At 44.0% G+C, this 16976-nt stretch overlaps 1 protein-coding gene across 4 annotated transcripts in view; it reads right to left on the minus strand.

Moving 5' to 3' along the window:
* The window catches only part of LOC126272138 (lachesin-like), a 1905511-nt gene that overhangs the window by 79734 nt on the left and 1808801 nt on the right, over positions 1 to 16976 (minus strand). For 2 of the 4 annotated variants that reach the window (XM_049974747.1, XM_049974746.1), the window contains exon 7: positions 4710 to 4778. The exons of the other annotated variants lie outside the window; for them this stretch is intronic. In XM_049974747.1, coding sequence (XP_049830704.1) covers positions 4710 to 4778 — 69 coding nt within the window. The remainder of the gene's footprint in view (positions 1 to 4709; positions 4779 to 16976) is intronic. 4 annotated transcript variants of the gene reach the window in all.

Genomic DNA, 16976 nt, shown 5'->3' on the forward strand with positions numbered 1-16976 from the left:
GCATCCCCCATTGTGTAATCCAGGATAGGCAGCAGTCTGTGACAGATATGAAGACGGAGTACAACGCTGGTACAGGCACAGGTGTTCCAGAGCACACTGTTCACAGACCATTATTAAATATATATCTCCACATCACACAACCCCTACAGGTTCCTCTGTTGACCTAACGACATCGTCAGTAACGATTGCGGTGAGCAAATCACCACCGAGTTTTCACATTGGATTAATAGAAACGTGTCTCCTGTTGAACGAATGGCATTTCTCGTTACACCAGGTCAGTGTTCGGGGCTTTACACGCCTTCATCCAGGAAAATGGTTCCTTGAAACGTCCACCGCGCAACAGACGCTGGTGAGGGCAGAATTATGCTATGGGTCACACTGAGCTGGGATGGCCTTTTATGGAACTTACGGTAGCACTCGAAGACACCATAACAGCATTGAACTACGTGAACATTGCTGCGGATCGCCTGCATCCCTTCTCTGACGGCGATGACATTTTCCAGCTGGATAACTCTCCGCGTTACAAGGACAGATTCGTGTTGTAGTGTTTCGAGGAGTCTGATAGTGATTTCATATTGATATCCTATCCAGTAAGTACTCCTGCTCCGCACACATTGGAACACATATCGGGCGCCAGCTGCGTCCCCACAAACACCGTCCCGTAATTTGGGGGAAATTAGCGACCTGTCAGTAGGTACCTGGTAGAATCTATGCCAAGCAGAATTGCTCTAGTACTATGTTTGAAAAGCGGACCAACATGGTATTAAAACGGTGGTCATAATGTTTTGGCTCACCGGTATATGGTCCTAGCAAAGCGGCACGAACTCGCAGTAGCAGAACGGCGGAATACCGCCTGTGTGTCGCGGGCAGCGGTTGCTGCAGGGGCGGGTCGGCAGGTGACAAGTAGGGAGCGCGCGGGCAGCGGTGACGCGCGCCGCCGCTGTTGAGCGTTATCTGGCGGCGCCCGGCGCCGGCCACCGGCTGAGTTATTGGCCTTGTAAGCCCGTGGCGGCGCGGCGCGCGCGTGGATTACTCGCGGCGACGCGATTATCGACAGCGCCCGCGGCCGCGCGCTCGTTGTTGTGGCCTGTATCGCTTTCGCCTGTGTGTTCCTCCTCCCCCTTCCACTCGCGCTCTGATTTACTGCCTAGTCCCGCCTGCGCATCTCCGGACGTCCTCCTCCCGTCTTTCTCTCCTGTCAGGCTGGTGGACGTGTAGTGCAAGGTGAGTGTGATTCGCTTGTCTGTGTTCTCCCAATTTCACAACATTTTCAATATAATTATGGTAATTTGGGTTGAATGTCGGTGTTAAATAACTACAGATGCACACATCGTTAGACAGCTGTACTAGCTCTGAGACTTTTCCTGTTACATTTTCACTATTCCACGACGATTCTAGATGTGATGTATTGAAAATTAACCATGAACAGCAGATTACATGGCTGTCTCGTATGGTACCGGGGAGTTGCATTCACTTCTGTTGAACGCGGTAATGTAGCAACATAGCTGCTGAATTTCTTTCTGCTATATTTGGTAGACCCGTAAAGGACACTCAGTACTGTTTATAACTGCAGTAGAATGAGGTGTGCAAATATAGTTCTCTGAATGGTGACAGTAGAATTGGATTATAACGAATATTAATTGAGTAGTCACTAAAATAACGCAGCATTTATAAGATGAGTCAACCAAGTAGTAACTGTTATTTCACTCGAGTCGAGTAGTAAAAAATATTTCAATGAGAAACAAAGATAAAAAGAAACAGAAAACACTGCAATGGTAATTGGCGTAAGTGTTCTATTTTTATGGTACCTTGAAAATCGAAATGTTTCTGATTCACTAACAAGGAGCATATTGGTAACCAACATTATTATCATATGTAATGTAAGGAAATACTTAAAAATTATCTACCGTTTTGTCTAAATGCAACACCATTAAGAAAACGTGAGTCTCCGTGAAGATACTTTATTTCATTTCATATCATATTTTCTTCTTGTACTTCCATGATGTGAATGTGCAATAAGCGAGCGCATTGGAAACAGAACATCATCTCAGAAGTCAATCCACTTTCTTCACGGCTTCCAAGACTGACCTCAGCAATCCCCCAACACGTTTTCTCAAACCTGCAACTCTCTTACTCCCCATATTGATCTAGTACTCTAGCTGTTTATGTTTCTATGTTCACTGGACATTAAATTCGACGGTACGTGTTACGTATTGCTGTTCCCGGGAAATGTTTGCTCTTTGTCTCCCCGTACAGTTTCACCATTCTAGACTATGTGCCAGGATTCCTTTGCAGAGGACGTAACCTGCTTCGACAGTGCTCTCGTCTACATCGAACAGATTTTGCTGAAGACGTTGCTTTGTAATTTGGGTATAAGTAACTGTTTAAAAGAAAGATTTAGAGTTTAATGTGACGTTAACAACGAGGCCCTTAAAGACATAGTACTAATTCGGATTAGGAAAACAGAAATAATGGTAAGGAAGTCTACCATGTCTTCTTCAAAAGAACCACCCTGGGATTTTCCTGAAGCGATACAGGTAAACCACCCAACACATAAATCTCAATAACAGAGCATGGTTTTAGCCTTTGTTACCAGAATAGGTATCCACTCCGCCACCTCTTTCGGTCTTGGTGGTTTAGTATGTGTGACACATTAGTGATTTGTGTGCCAACGCCGAGAATTTATTATCCACAACATACCAGAACCATGTTTGGCATGTGGGCCGCTGTGCACTAGTTGGCAAAATGGGTCGTATTTCAGGCGCCTTATTGTAGGTATGATGGGCGGTCTAATAAAAGACACAGCTGGAAGAAAAGTACGAAAGCTACTTATTATTTCAAAACTAATCACCATAACAGTTAATACATGTATCTCACTGTGAGACAGGTTGGTCAATGACTTCGTAGAAAAGTGCCTGCGATTGTCTCCGGAACCATGATTGTATCCAGACGTGCATCCCTTCGCTCGAAGCAAACCAACGGCCACTAATATCATTCAGAGGAATGACGTTCGTGGCCGTCGGTGCACTCCAAATCTATGGAGAGAAATGCGGACCGTATAAAACATGTCTAACGGTTTCCCAGTCAATCTTATGCGGCGAACTCTAAACAATGTTGGAGATATGTGGGACCGCTTGGTTCTCTAGGCAACCTCAAATATTTTTCCGCAATGACGCTGACCGTACTGTCTCACATGGCGTAAATGAATCACAGATTTGGTGATTATTTCTGAAATATTGAACAATTTACTTTTTCCTCCAAGTATCCCGTGTACAATTAACTCCCAGGTAGAGTTTACACAGAGATTTGTAACATCACAGAGCTGATACCAATACTGCAAAAAGTTTCTGAAACTACATTTCAGGAGCAAGTCTGCATTCGTTCACAAACTGTGGGGAATAATATTCTTTTACGTGTTCTGTCACTTCACATGACATGTAACTCATTCCAAAGCTTGATAAATTTCGTCCGTAAGTTACTTAGTCATGGCGCTAGTATTACAACTAAAGAAGTTGACCTTGTTTGGAAGATCAAAACTCCGTGTTGGAACGAGGTTGAAAATTGGATATGTCTCTTTCCTTGCAGTGCTATATCAACTGAACACCCGAGAAGGGGTCACGAACTATCGCACCTTTAATCCGCCACAGCGTTGGTACTTCTCCATTGTGAAGGGCGTGCGTGTCACAGGTTAGACTTCTAGTCCAGGATCTGTTTTGTCAGAGTCGATGTCTCATGGCATGTAGCACAAATCCAGTGCCCTGTAGATGAAAAATTTCCTTTTTCCCCTACAGTGATATGAAAAATATCCTTATTTCTAGTCTCATGATTTCTTTATGGCGATGCGTGTTTTACAAACTGTAGCACAGCTACAAACGAACGGGCGCTTGTCGTTGCTGGTTTGTTTTGAATTACATATTAATGTTGTTCCGAAACTCAGCTCACTTAAAAGAATATTTTCTCTACAATTCTGAAATATGTGTAATTAAAATAAAATCTGAGAACGTGAAATACTTCCTCCCATCCTATTTACTTTGTATGAAGGCAGCGACCTGACGTAGCTCCAGTTGTTAAATTACCTCTAGATTTGGATGTAAGCGACCACTATACAAAACCTGCAGTTTTGGCTTATCAGGTGTAGTAATTTGTTAGGTTTAATAATTGAATTATATATTGGAATCATAATGGTATTCATGACCAGAAAGTGATTTTCAAGTATGCTTTATGTTGTACAAAACATAGGATTTGAGGTTTATCAAAGGATTTGTCATTCATCGCGTGACTATTGTTATCGTTAGAATTCTGTTAAACCACTTTCATGACTTAAATCGTAGGGCTCGGTTGGGAATAAAATATTAGTGCTAAATTTGGGATGGGGAATGTATGGGTTCGTATATTCTTCCTTTGTTCTAAAAGCTGAGAGGGTAGATAGCAACTGTCTATAAATCGAAAAGCACGGGAAAGAATTGGCTTATTTCTACGATTAAGGAGAAAGCTGACTGCTTTATTTATCTCGCTCATAATAAATGTGTATTTCTCTGGGCAATTAACGTTGTGTTCACACAATGCATCCGCTGCAGAACAAATGCAGTTTCGGCCCTGCTGCAGATGCTGCGCTGGGAGTGTTGTGTTGGGTTGGCCTGCGCCGGCTGTGTAGCAGTGTGTCGTTGTCGATGTTGTTGTTGTTGTTGTTGTTGTTGTTGTGGCTATACCTGGGTGCCGCCGCGACGCCGCCGCATCGGTCGTGCTCGGCCCTGGCGTTGTCGAAGGCGGCGCGGATGCTGGCAGAAAAAAGAGAGAAAGAAGACAAGAAAGAAGGGAAACATAAGAGGTACAGAGAGACAGAAAGTCGTGCAGAGCCGAGTGGGCAAAGAGCTGGAGACCAGCGAAACAGAGCAGCAGCGGCTAATGTTTGCAAGCAATGTACACATTTACTATATGCTATGTACATCATTGTATGTGCTGCTATAAGATCAACATCATCACAACACTACCATCTATCATACACATTCTTAGCATTCAACAGACAGAATGCCAGTTGTGAGATAAATCTATGACACTTGTTGCATGCAGTGTAATACTGGAGTCTCAGAATTTTCGTTGCACAATGTTATTTACATGGTATTGTTCACAAAGTATAACTAGCAAAAATACTGCATAAGTAACCTTCCGATATCCACTTATATATTACATTATGTGATACGTATTTTGAAAAGATTTACTTACTTAATAACTGACTATTTACATTGATACATGGGTAGTAGTTACGGATAATATCGGTCACTTATATATGCCCTCTACCAAAAGTCAGTAAGTGATTGAATTCAATGGGTAATCAACTCGTTCAAGCCATTTTTTGTTATAATATTTATCAGTGTCAACATACAAGCTATAAAGTGCAAAACAACTGCATGGCAGGAAAGTATCACAATTTATTAATGAGAAATGCAACGACTGGGGAAACTTTGCGTGTAACAGCCTCACCAGATAAACATTAAGAAGGAAAGTTTAAATCCGCTCCACACTCCTCTGGTGTTACAAACCGACAGCTATTCTTACTCTCTGTTAGGAAGTGTACAGCCTTTCTACCTTCATGTGGCGCCATAAGCTTCAGCAGCGTGTCATGAGGTGTCACCAGCACTAGAGACGAACCACCGTAGAGGGCCAGCCAGAGGAATAATATCATGTGATCAGATCACATTAAACACTCAGCCAGCTACAGAATGTGACAGACTTGTCATCTTTAGATTGACTGCGATCAGCTCATTTGTATTTGCTTCCTCCTGTAAAATGTGAACTTAGCTGTCTCTCTCCCTTAATCCCACCCTCTGTCCCTGCCCTCACCTCTCTCTCTATCCATATCTATCTATCGCTAGATAACGTACATAATATTTTCCTACTTCTGTTCTTCATTGTCATCTGTGTTGACATAAATCTACCGCTTCGAGGCAACAATTACCAGAAACCACAAATAGAAATAGTATATAGACACTCAGATTCCTTTAATCTTATTTGTCATACTAAAATTGTTATTTCTTAGGTAACTATGATGTAAAATGGTACTGTAGGTATAAAACACTGGTCCGCTTTAAATGTGGGCCTGATGGCACAAATCAGATCACATTAAATACTTAAATAAAATAAATAGCCCCATAACAGTATTAGAAAACGCACTGCCTTGACGTGATCATATGTCAAACCTACGAATGTTCCATATGATTGACCGCAATGTGGAAGATTATATCAGCACATGGACATAGGTTACTAAAATACTTTTTAGTCTGAATGTGCGATCGCAAATTATAATGAAGTGCCCGGAAACGGAACAGCAGAAATGTCCGCAGCCTAGGCCAGACATAATAAGAGCAACACAGTGAAGTGTTCCACGACCGAAGCCACCAACCAACGTTTATTCCGTTTTACTGAGATACCGTCGACGAAAGCGAGAGAGTACAACTGTAATTGGTCTCGCAAAAAGCAAAATTATACAAAACGTGCAGGCAATTATTCAGCTCCCTCACCTTAATGAACGTGTAATTAGGACACGTTTTGTGTTACTAGCACGACGCTGTAAACCCTTGCTCTTACGAATCGCGATTTTAATGGACAGTAGCACAATCAACTTGTTCACGTCTTCATGAGAGGTGAAACCGACACAGTCTTACATTTCTTCGCAGTACAATATGGTATCTTCGTGAGGGCGTAGGTTGCTGAACGTGTTGAATCATCTCGTCATCCAAAACGACTTTTGGAAACGAAAAGATATAGCTACGATATCTTCTGACCTTCTATTCTGGTATATATTGACATCAGAGATCCTTTCTTGTCTATGGATGATATATCTTGTGTTCACGGATGTAACTTGTTCGATCGCTTGATGCAAAATGAGACTATACGCTACATTTCATTAGTTTTACACTGGCAGCCAAGGAAGAAGCATGAATGTCTAAATAATGAGGAAAATATTACCATAGTCATAGGTAAAATAAGATAACATGGACAGTGAGAAAATACATTTTCATACATAGCAGCTCTCAAACTTAACTCTAGACTTGTGCAAACTGATATCTCAAATCACTGAAACTAAACACTTGTCGCTCAACCTGGTATTTGATGATATACCCTGCATACTATCTAATTCGGACTAAGAGAATCCATAAGTAATCCTGGTGCACGTCCATATATTCTCTTACTGTACCCATCTGTTTGCAAACAGTAATAAACAATACACATAACGGCCAATTTGTTTGGGCGAAATAACATTAAAAGTAATTTTTCCCAACGAAACTATCGCTGACCGAAACAAAAACGATTTCAAAAACATATCTGAAAGGGATGTATCAATAATGAATTTAATACATCTCGCCTTTATTTTAGCAATCCAGTGCGTTCGGTAAACAATTTTTGGCCCTAAGAAACACTACTTAGCGACCAGAGGTTTCTAAGAAATTAGACATGAAAGTTCAAACGATTTTCAAACTGAAGGAAGTGCGGAGAGGTGAAACAGAAACAGAACGCCTGTGCGGATACAAACCATGAACCCTTTTGTTAATTGCTGACATCTTCTGTGGTATATTTCACTTGGTGATTTTTATCCATTTGCAGCAGCCAAACCGTCTTAGCGTACCAGCTTGAAGCTAAGGCAAACAGACTGACAAATTATGATGTTGGAGGCATGAAAAGGAAGTAACGAAAGAAATGAAATAATTAAGACATAAATCCTAATGTTTTGGCAAGGAGTTTGAGTTTTATCAAGAGACAACATACTAGGAATCTGAAGACGAAGATGAGGTCCTCTTTAATATATGATCTGTGTCATAGATATAAGCCTGCAAAACATTGATTATCCTGATTCGACACAGGACTGATTGTGTAGTGTGTCATTATTACGATATTAGGATGAGATTTCCTGTGCTACGACAGAAGGAGGTACAGCAGTACTATTCAAGTCGAATGACAGTATTATTCTAATTATATTTTGTTACTAGATACCATTAAGTCGTTCTCTCAAAACTGAATCTTTCTGCTGTTGGAATGTGCATGTGGGGAAAATTTAAGTGGTCCGGAGAACAGGGTTCCAGGGTTTAAAAATGCAAAGCAGAGGGAAGGAAATACAGAACTAACCTGACTAAAGATGATGTTGAAAGTGACCACCATTCAGTTATAAGCACTTTTGGGCCCTGGTCAGCAAATGGCTGAAAGCGGATGGAATATGGGCAGCTGAAATTGCTGCAGTCTCATCCGAAATGTTCTTCTGCAGTTCTTGAAGACTATGAGGGTTGTTGCGACACATCTCAGACTAAAGAACTACCCTCACAAAGTAATTGCACAGCGACAGGACAGGTGACCTGGGTGACCAGGGTGACCAGGTAGGACTAAACTAGACTGTCCTCTGCTAATGTTTTAATGTTTAATTTACTGTGAAGGTAAACTGATGGTGATCAGAATATCAAATAGTATATACAGAAGCCCCAAATGATACTTATGCTGAGTTTCCTTTCCAAAATATGAATGTTTGAGTATTGCTGCGTTACACCTTGGCGTATTCTAAGTTCCTAAAGACATTCTCGCAATAAATGCGTATAAAGAGTCAGGTATCTCAATAGATTGACCAATATTAAATAATGTGCAGCTGCAGGCTGGTTTCTTTTGCATGAATCGTGGAAACTGTTTAGCAAATATTCGAAATGGCAGATGAGTAGTCAATGACCAGTTAATCACACCGCAATTTGCAGCAACGATTGAATAATCTGCCCAGACTCCTTATTCTTCGAATTACATTCAGATTGCCAGTGTCTTCAAATAGCTTCGCAGTGACATGGCGATCCGTCGTGAAATAGACGGGAAAGGATTAATACAAGAGAGATGTTTGAGCATTCAGAGGGCAAACTGAAGTGGAAATAAAACGGGCCGCGGTTATTTCCGAATTTTAAACGACGTTTGGCGGGGATACCCTCGCCTGCCCCCACCTACCAGCCCCCAACACAGCCGCAGCGCAGCAGAATGTCCGCTCCGCAAATCTCGTTTGCATTCAAGAGCGGCTGGCGAGCCAACAGCTTTGTCGCCGGAATTAAGGCGGAAATTCTCTCTGTCTGGCGCTGCTCAAAGGGCCGACGGGCGGGCTGCGGGCAATCTCATAACAAAAACAAAACTTTCTTACAAAAAAAAGCACGAAAATTATGCACGGACAGGAGTCGCGCTCCTCCCTGCGAAGCAATGCAAACGTTCAGATCAAAGGTTGGCGTAAGGGTCTATGGTTTCATTATTATACCCGATTTTAAATCAATAGGCCCTCAATGGCAGTGGTTTTACAGTGGCTGTAGTCCCTGATTTCTCGTTCTAGTTACTCATTCATCTAATACTGCTAAGGAAATCTTTGTGAGTCAGTAAACTATCACAGGTAATGTCATCATCAGGTTAGACGTATGTAATAATGAATGCTCTCGAGGCGACAGCCTTGTTACACCGACCTGAGACCGTCCCAGAAGCCGAAAATCTACAGAAGGAATTGAGCCACTTACGTAAGGTTTTCATGTAAAACGGTTTCAATAACAGAAATTTCGCAAGCAGTTTGATCCAAGCCACGAAAGCAGAAGGCCTCCGAAGAAGGCGCTAGGATGATGGCGTTTTTGACATTGTGTGACTCAATGACATGGAAGATTAGCCGGCTCATGAAGAGACATAAAATCTACACGGACTTCAAGACACCCAGTAAGGATCCGGCAACTAATGAAACCTTTGAATGACAACGTAGGTCTCAGAACACGTCGAATATACGAACTACCGTGTGGCTGTGGGCAACTTTATGTCCTCAGAAAGTCCGCATTATTGAAAACCGCCGCATAGAATAGTGAAGGTGTTTACGTCTACTCCATCCTGAAAAATAATCTGCAGCGGAACATGCACTGCAAAATGAGCACCGAATTGCATTCAACGAGACTTCTGTTATTAAACGGATAAATGGCTTCTGGCATAGCGTGACAAACGAAGGAACAGAGGTCCAAATATCGGATAACACCCTCAGTAAAGACAGTGGATTGCAGCTGAACACAGCCTGGGAAGCTGGGATCCTATGACTGGAGAGTTGAAGCAGGCGCGGAAGGCGCGCCACCAAAACATTACCATATATGGTGCAGGACGGAGCACCGGTGACGTCACTGGCGGTAGCGAAGCTATGTAAGCACGACAGTGACATCTACACAAAAGTCAACTACTTGACAATGGCAGAGGAGATCTATGCCAGAAACTCCTTAGCAGTTGGCCACTTAATGCAGCTTGAAACCCGAAAATATTTTATTAACCTGAAAGTATGTTTGATTTCCACTATGCTCTACTAGGTGTGGTCCTCATCAGCGTCAGTATGGTGTTACCTTTAAAGTATTTACCAGCCCAGTTATATGGAGATCTACGATATAACGTGGCCTCCAAACCACGATTTAGTTTGATATTTTCCACATTTACAAATCATTGTTCCCTGTTAAATCGCACCGAAATGCTGCACGTGCTTACTTGCCGAACAGTGCTTAAAAGATGAATGTTTTAAGTTCTAATTTTATTCAGTAAAGGTGGGTGGTTTTGGTTTCCATCACTCAAAATAGCAACTGTGATGAATGGTACGACACAGAATATTAGCACATCTGACTTTGGGGGAACATGGTTTCCTTTGGGCATATACAAGTATGTCGCTCGGACAGGATCTTTTAATGTATTCAGATTTTGTACTATCGCGTTGCAAATAACAAATCTGAACTTTCGATAAAAAAAAGGGTTTTGTAATAATAACAACCTATTTCATGAACAAGAGTATTTTCATAATTCATAAGACTGCTCAAGTTAATAAATATTAGAACTGTAGTGTCGCGGAATAGTAAAGAGCTGGAAACGTGGAATATTGTCAAATTTTCGTTGCCTATGCCGAGAGCCAGAGGCAGCGGGTTAGTCAAGAAGTTAGAGGATGTACCAGCATCTCGTGGTCGTGCGGTAGCGTTGTCGCTTCCCGCGCCTGGGCTCCCGGGTTCGATTCCCGGCGGGGTCAGGGATTTTCTCTGTCTCGTGATGGCTGGGTGTTGTGTGTTGTCCTTAGGTTAGTTAGGTTTAAGTAGTTCTAAGTTCTAGGGGACTGATGACCATAGATGTTAAGTCCCACAGTGCTCAGAGCCATTTGAAGTCTGTCGTAACAACACTAACTCTTTCGCAAGAACACCTAAGAGGCGAGTACGACAGATGAATCAGCAGTATAAGTGGAACGAATGCGTTCATTACAAACGAGCATGACGTCAGGAAGTCGCTCGTGCTTCCTTTAAATACGCCAGCTTTGATAGCAACAGGCCGCTCGCAGTTAGACTTGCAGTTAGATGTGTACTGGGTCGCTGCATAACGCTCAGCTCGGTGATCGACATGTTAATCTTTATTAAGGAGATGTTGCAGTAAGGGTTGCAGACGTGAGGGGACAGTACCAGCTCTGGTCCTCTCTGCTGAAGCTGTCAGTCATCAACCCAGGATTGCTCATCAGTGTGGGATACGTACCAGATCGGGTTGACGGAGGAGATAGAGAAGATCCAAATAAGAGCGGCGCGTTTCGTCTCAGGGTTATTTGGTAACTGTGATAGCGTTACGGAGATGTTTAGCAAACTCAAGTGGCAGACTCTGCAAGAGAGGCGCTCTGCATCGCGGTGTAGCTTGCTCGCCAGGTTTCGAGAGGGTGCGTTTCTGGATGAGGTATCGAATATACTGCTTCCCCCTACTTATACCTCCCGAGGAGATCACGAATGTAAAATTAGAGAGATTCGAGCGCGCACGAAGGCTTTCCGGCAGTCGTTCTTCCCGCGAATCATACGCGACTGGAACAGAAAAGGGAGGTAATGACAGTGGCACGTAAAGTGTCCTCCGCCACACACCGTTGGGTGGCTTGCGGAGTATGAATGTAGATGTAGATGTAGATTAGCAGACATCGCGGCAGACTCGCTCGCCGCCAATGCTGACCACATCAGGGAGCCGTCGTCGGGATCGTGCGGGGCCTATGCCCTGTGCATTCGCTGTCACAACCGGGTGAGTTGACGACGCTGGAGGACTGCAGCCCGTTCCGCCCGTCCACTGCGGACGAGCCACCAGGAGGACCAGGGAAGAAGACAGGGTTGGATAGAGTACAATCCGCACTACGAGAACGCCTCTCGTGCCGACAGCGTCGGGACCCCAACCCGGAGCCTCCATGCGCAGCAGATTGCTGTTCGCAGCCGAGCCGGCCGCCGCCAGCCACGCGCGGACGCAGTAAGGACATTCCTCCGCTACATCACAGCACGCGGCGCTGCGCTAGCAAGACTGCGCGGCCGGGATCTGGTGTCATTGCTACGTGTCAGGGAGGACTCGGGGAAGGTCGTTGACATCACCAAGCCACATTGTACTCGGCAGGAATAAAAGTGTTATGAATTAATAAAGTTTCTTTGGCGTTTCTGACGCGTCCACAGTCATTTCCCAGCATCCTGACAACTGGAGAGGTCACTGCTCGGCCATCCAGTCCACCGTAGGCGACCGGGACCACCGGGGCGCTTACAGAACTGTTACATGACCTGCCCTTCAAATTTTGCTTTCTGTTCAGCAGAACTGGAGAGAATATATAAGATAAATTACTAGACGAATAGGGGCTTAGTTTCATAAAAATTATAGGTATCTAAAAACTGCTCCTGATACTTTGGTTAGTACTGGTTGACAGAATAAAGAAAATGTAAGATATATTCGTAGGGCTCAGAGACCTAGTCTATGACATTGACCTACATTGAGCTTTAAATAGTGTAAGGTAGAGCAGGCTGTTAGAAATCATGAAAATAATGGACAAGCGTAAAGTTACTACGTTAGTGCTATCAAAGTGCGCATTTGCTACTTGGACCATTTGCTGTCGATCTTGTTACGACTGCAGTACAGAGAAATGAAATCTTCAACATTCATGAATGTGATTTAAGGCCAAAAGTAAAGTTCTTTATCAGGTCAGTAAGGTAAGCAACTGTTGAAACTACCATTAAAAACAATACAATACAAACTGAGCACAATTTTCAAACAAGATAAAAATTATATTATTCAAACGGTGCTATGAACCCCTATGCGTATTCTTATGAAATGACTGTATTCAGTAGCAGAATACTGAGAACGAACGAAATGCAACTGACCTGAAACATCGAAGAGAAACATCGAAGCAGAGGAAGATCTCATGTGTATAAAGTCAGGAAATCATTTACGTACTGAATTAATAGCGTTATTTGTAAATGAATGATGTATCTCGCGAACTGGAAAGACTTTTCGACGAATAATCAAATAAATAGTACTTCGAAAGCGAATCAGGCAGTAATGTAGATCGTAATCTGGCGTGGTCCCGGCGGAGGTTCGAGTCCTCCCTCGGGCATGACTGTGTGTGTTTGTCCTTAAGATAATTTAGGTTCAGTAGTATGTAAGCTTAGGGACTGATGGCCTTAGCAGTTAAGTCCCATAAAATTTCACACACACAGTAATCTGGCAGCTCCACGAGCCTTTAACTACCAACACGTAGTTTCTCATCATAACACTGTTGTGACGACGACTGGCACTAGAGGATCTACATCTACATCCATACTCAGCAAGCCACCTGACGGTGTGTGGCGGAGGGTACCTTGAGTACCTCTATCGGTTCTCCCTTCTATTCCAGTCTCGTATTGTTCGTGGAAAGAAGGATTATCGGTATGCTTCTGTGTGGGCTCTAATCTCTCTGATTTAATCCTCTTGGTCTCTTCGCGATGTTACAGACATGAATTTCCTGGTCAAATACAACGCCGCAACGAGCAGGCTTGGTTAGCATCTGCTTTGTTTTGCAGCATGCAGTTCTCGCAGCATTTCCATACTTCTGTCCAACTGTTGTTATGTGTAAGGCGCAAGTGATAATATAAAGACCACCAAATACGGGCTTCCACTGCAAACGACTTCTGCTCGCTGTTTAGAAAGCAGTCTTGTATCTCACAGGCCACGTTACTCTACACGAAGCAACAGTTTAACGTGCCCGCTTCTGAATTCGGCGCTCGAGAATGCTCGACAACGTGTAAATCCACGCTGTAACGTCACAAAGCTCGTCTAGCTTCACGACCATGCTGGCTTTCACGCCCCGTGTGAGGAGAGCTTCAGACCGGGAAACGGTCCCCGCAGCAGCGCGCTAGGCCCGGGTAGGCTGAGGCTGCAACCCGCAGCGCAGCCGGCGCGGCGGCGGCGGCGGCGGCAGCGAGTTTGCGGTAACGACTTGCGGGGGCGGGCAAGGAGGGCCGCGGTCTCCGTGGCAACCGCACGTGCGGCGCCCGGCGCGCATCGCGCACGCCGGTCACGCTTTGCGCCGCGCCGCGCCGCGCCGCCCAGTGGGGCAGGCGTCCGCCCACCCCAGCCACACCCCGCGCCGCCCGCGTACGTCGGCGCGCAGTTACGGATTAGAAACACGCGTCGCGCCTTCCATAATGTATCAGCGGCCACGGCGACAACAGCACCCCGGCGTGCTTCGCGGCTGCGGCCGCGCCGGGGGATTTTCGGCAGGATACGCACACGCGCGTCCGTCCGGAATACACTGCCGGCCCTTCCGACAGGGCTCCAGGGAGAGGAAAGCCGTCACCCGAAGACAGTCCACTGGAGCGACCACCTTTCGCAGCCGGACTGCAAACCTGACTGCGAGTCGCGGCACACGCTGCTACTGGTCCAGAGGGCACAGCGTGACATCTGCATGAAAGATTCCTTCCGTCAGTCGCCACGTAACACTACGCAACTTGTATGTTGTGCGGGATTACAGAGTTTCTTCACGACGGCAAGCATGATTAGAAGCTTATACAGACACACCACCGGCCTTGCCGCAATGGATTGGTAACAACGGTTCCCGTCCGATCACGGAAGTTAAGCACTATCGGGCTGAGCTAGCACGTGAATGGGTCACAGTCTGGGCTGTTTGAGTGCTGTTGTCAGGCGGTGTATGGTCAGCCCCTGTGTGGTCGATTGAGGAGCTACTCGACTGAGAAGTAGCGACACCGGTCGCGAAAAATGAATACTGCCAGCAGAGAGGTGTGCTGACCACATGCCCCTACAAACCCGTATCAGGTGATGCCTAAGGGCCAAGGATGACACGGCGGCCGGTCGATGTGGTTGGGCCTTCAAGGCCTCTTCGGATGGTGTTTAGTTTTATGCATAAATTCTCATTTTTACCTTTAATATTTCAACTAACGCGTTTCAGAGATTGATGCTTGTATTTAATCATTTCTAGCCGACGTCATACGACACGAAACGAGATGCCCTGCCGGTCGGATACACGATTTGCGTCGTGAAAGTGGCTGTTCAAACCACTGTGAGGCCTTCCAGGCTTCCAAAGGAACTGTCCAATCCAATATGTCGAAACCTATTCTGAACATTTTCAAGCAGGAAAGGAACACCAAAAGAAAAGCCCTGTCAAAATTTTAGCTGATAACGTGCACTGAAAGTGTTTCTTTTCTTCTTCTTCTTTACTTTTTTTAATGAAAGCTGAAAACTGCTAAACACTTATCTCGCCAGACAGCTGGAGAACTGTACACCCTTGCCATAGCTTTAGCACACGACGCATATGCAACACAGCAGGCACATTTCCTTGACTGACGTCACATCGGTAAACCGATAACACTGCGCAGCTCGATCGCAGTTTGAAAAAGCAAATTTCAGTTTCCGTTAACCGTTCCTCTGACACAATAGTTCACAGTTAATATTAGCTGGAATTCGCACCTTACTTAATAGACATAATAATTAGCAGCTGCCTTTATGGTATCACGGTTAAGAATGGAGATAAAACTGAATTAACCTTTTTGTGATTTTTTCATATTGCTTGCTTAACAGCATCTCTCTTTCGTGCAGGTTCCTGAGTCTCACAGTAATTTGAAATCCTACTAATGTTTTCAACCTTGCAAAGACGAGATATGAAGACCATCATCTACTTCTCCTGAAGACCTACAAATGTTTTATGAATTAGTTAGTTTCTAGGACATTCTTTTGAATGATGTCGAAACAGTAGAAGAAATGAGAAATAGCTCAGAGAATTCCCTGAAACATGGTTCGAACTATGATTATTGCACTAATTTAAGTACAGCACAACAACAGGGTACCTTCTAAGACCAAAGAGAACATTTGCAGTAATAGCTCCAAGTGATAGAGAAAAGGGAGTAAATTTTTAGTTAAACAAAGGAGGTAGAAAACGATTAAATTTAAGCAGTGTGCAAAACAGGATTTAATTCGTAAATTATGAACATGAACTGCATGAATAGATGAAACATTTACACTAAGTGCCAAATATGCACCAAGATGAAATTCGCAAAAGTGTGAAAGAAAAACTACTGGAAAAAGCTAAAACTGCTCGTCAGAGTCAGTGCACCGTTACTGAGGGAGATGTACAAGACTGGGCGCTCTGAATTTTCAAGTGAAATGAACGTTACTGATTATCAGTCTTCTTTACCTGGTTGAAAAGTTTCATGAAATTATACGGAAACGGAATTCGCTAAACTACGAACTTTACGTCAGGTAATCATTTAAAGAACATGTCTTTAATGGGCAATAGTGTAGAGAAATTCATAGGTGACGAAGGTTATTGTGATCCTGCAAAATGCTGTGTATAAAGAAATTAGTCAGGTTTCACGCAAGAATCACGTGCAAACCACCCTCTGTCATTTTGAGCGAAGAAAACGATGGTCGCTATTCCAGTCAATGAATGCCATGAGACAATCTCATACAACAACATCAAAGGTAACTATCAACGCAATATCGTTTCCGCAGGTTTATATCTGTGTTCAGGAACCTTATTGCAAAAATAATTAAAAACTGAAAAAAGGACTGTTTACTTGTAAAAATCTTGTCATCGTCGCAACAAAATCTGGAACAATCAGAGATAATGATTTTCCGTTTTATATCCGAAACGTACTCTGAAAATGTGCCTTATTTTTGGGCTCTTCACCTGGACATATTGACACCTC

Source organism: Schistocerca gregaria, chromosome 5, assembly GCF_023897955.1.
Source record: "Schistocerca gregaria isolate iqSchGreg1 chromosome 5, iqSchGreg1.2, whole genome shotgun sequence".
In the NCBI taxonomy this organism is placed as follows: Eukaryota; Metazoa; Arthropoda; class Insecta; order Orthoptera; family Acrididae; genus Schistocerca; species Schistocerca gregaria.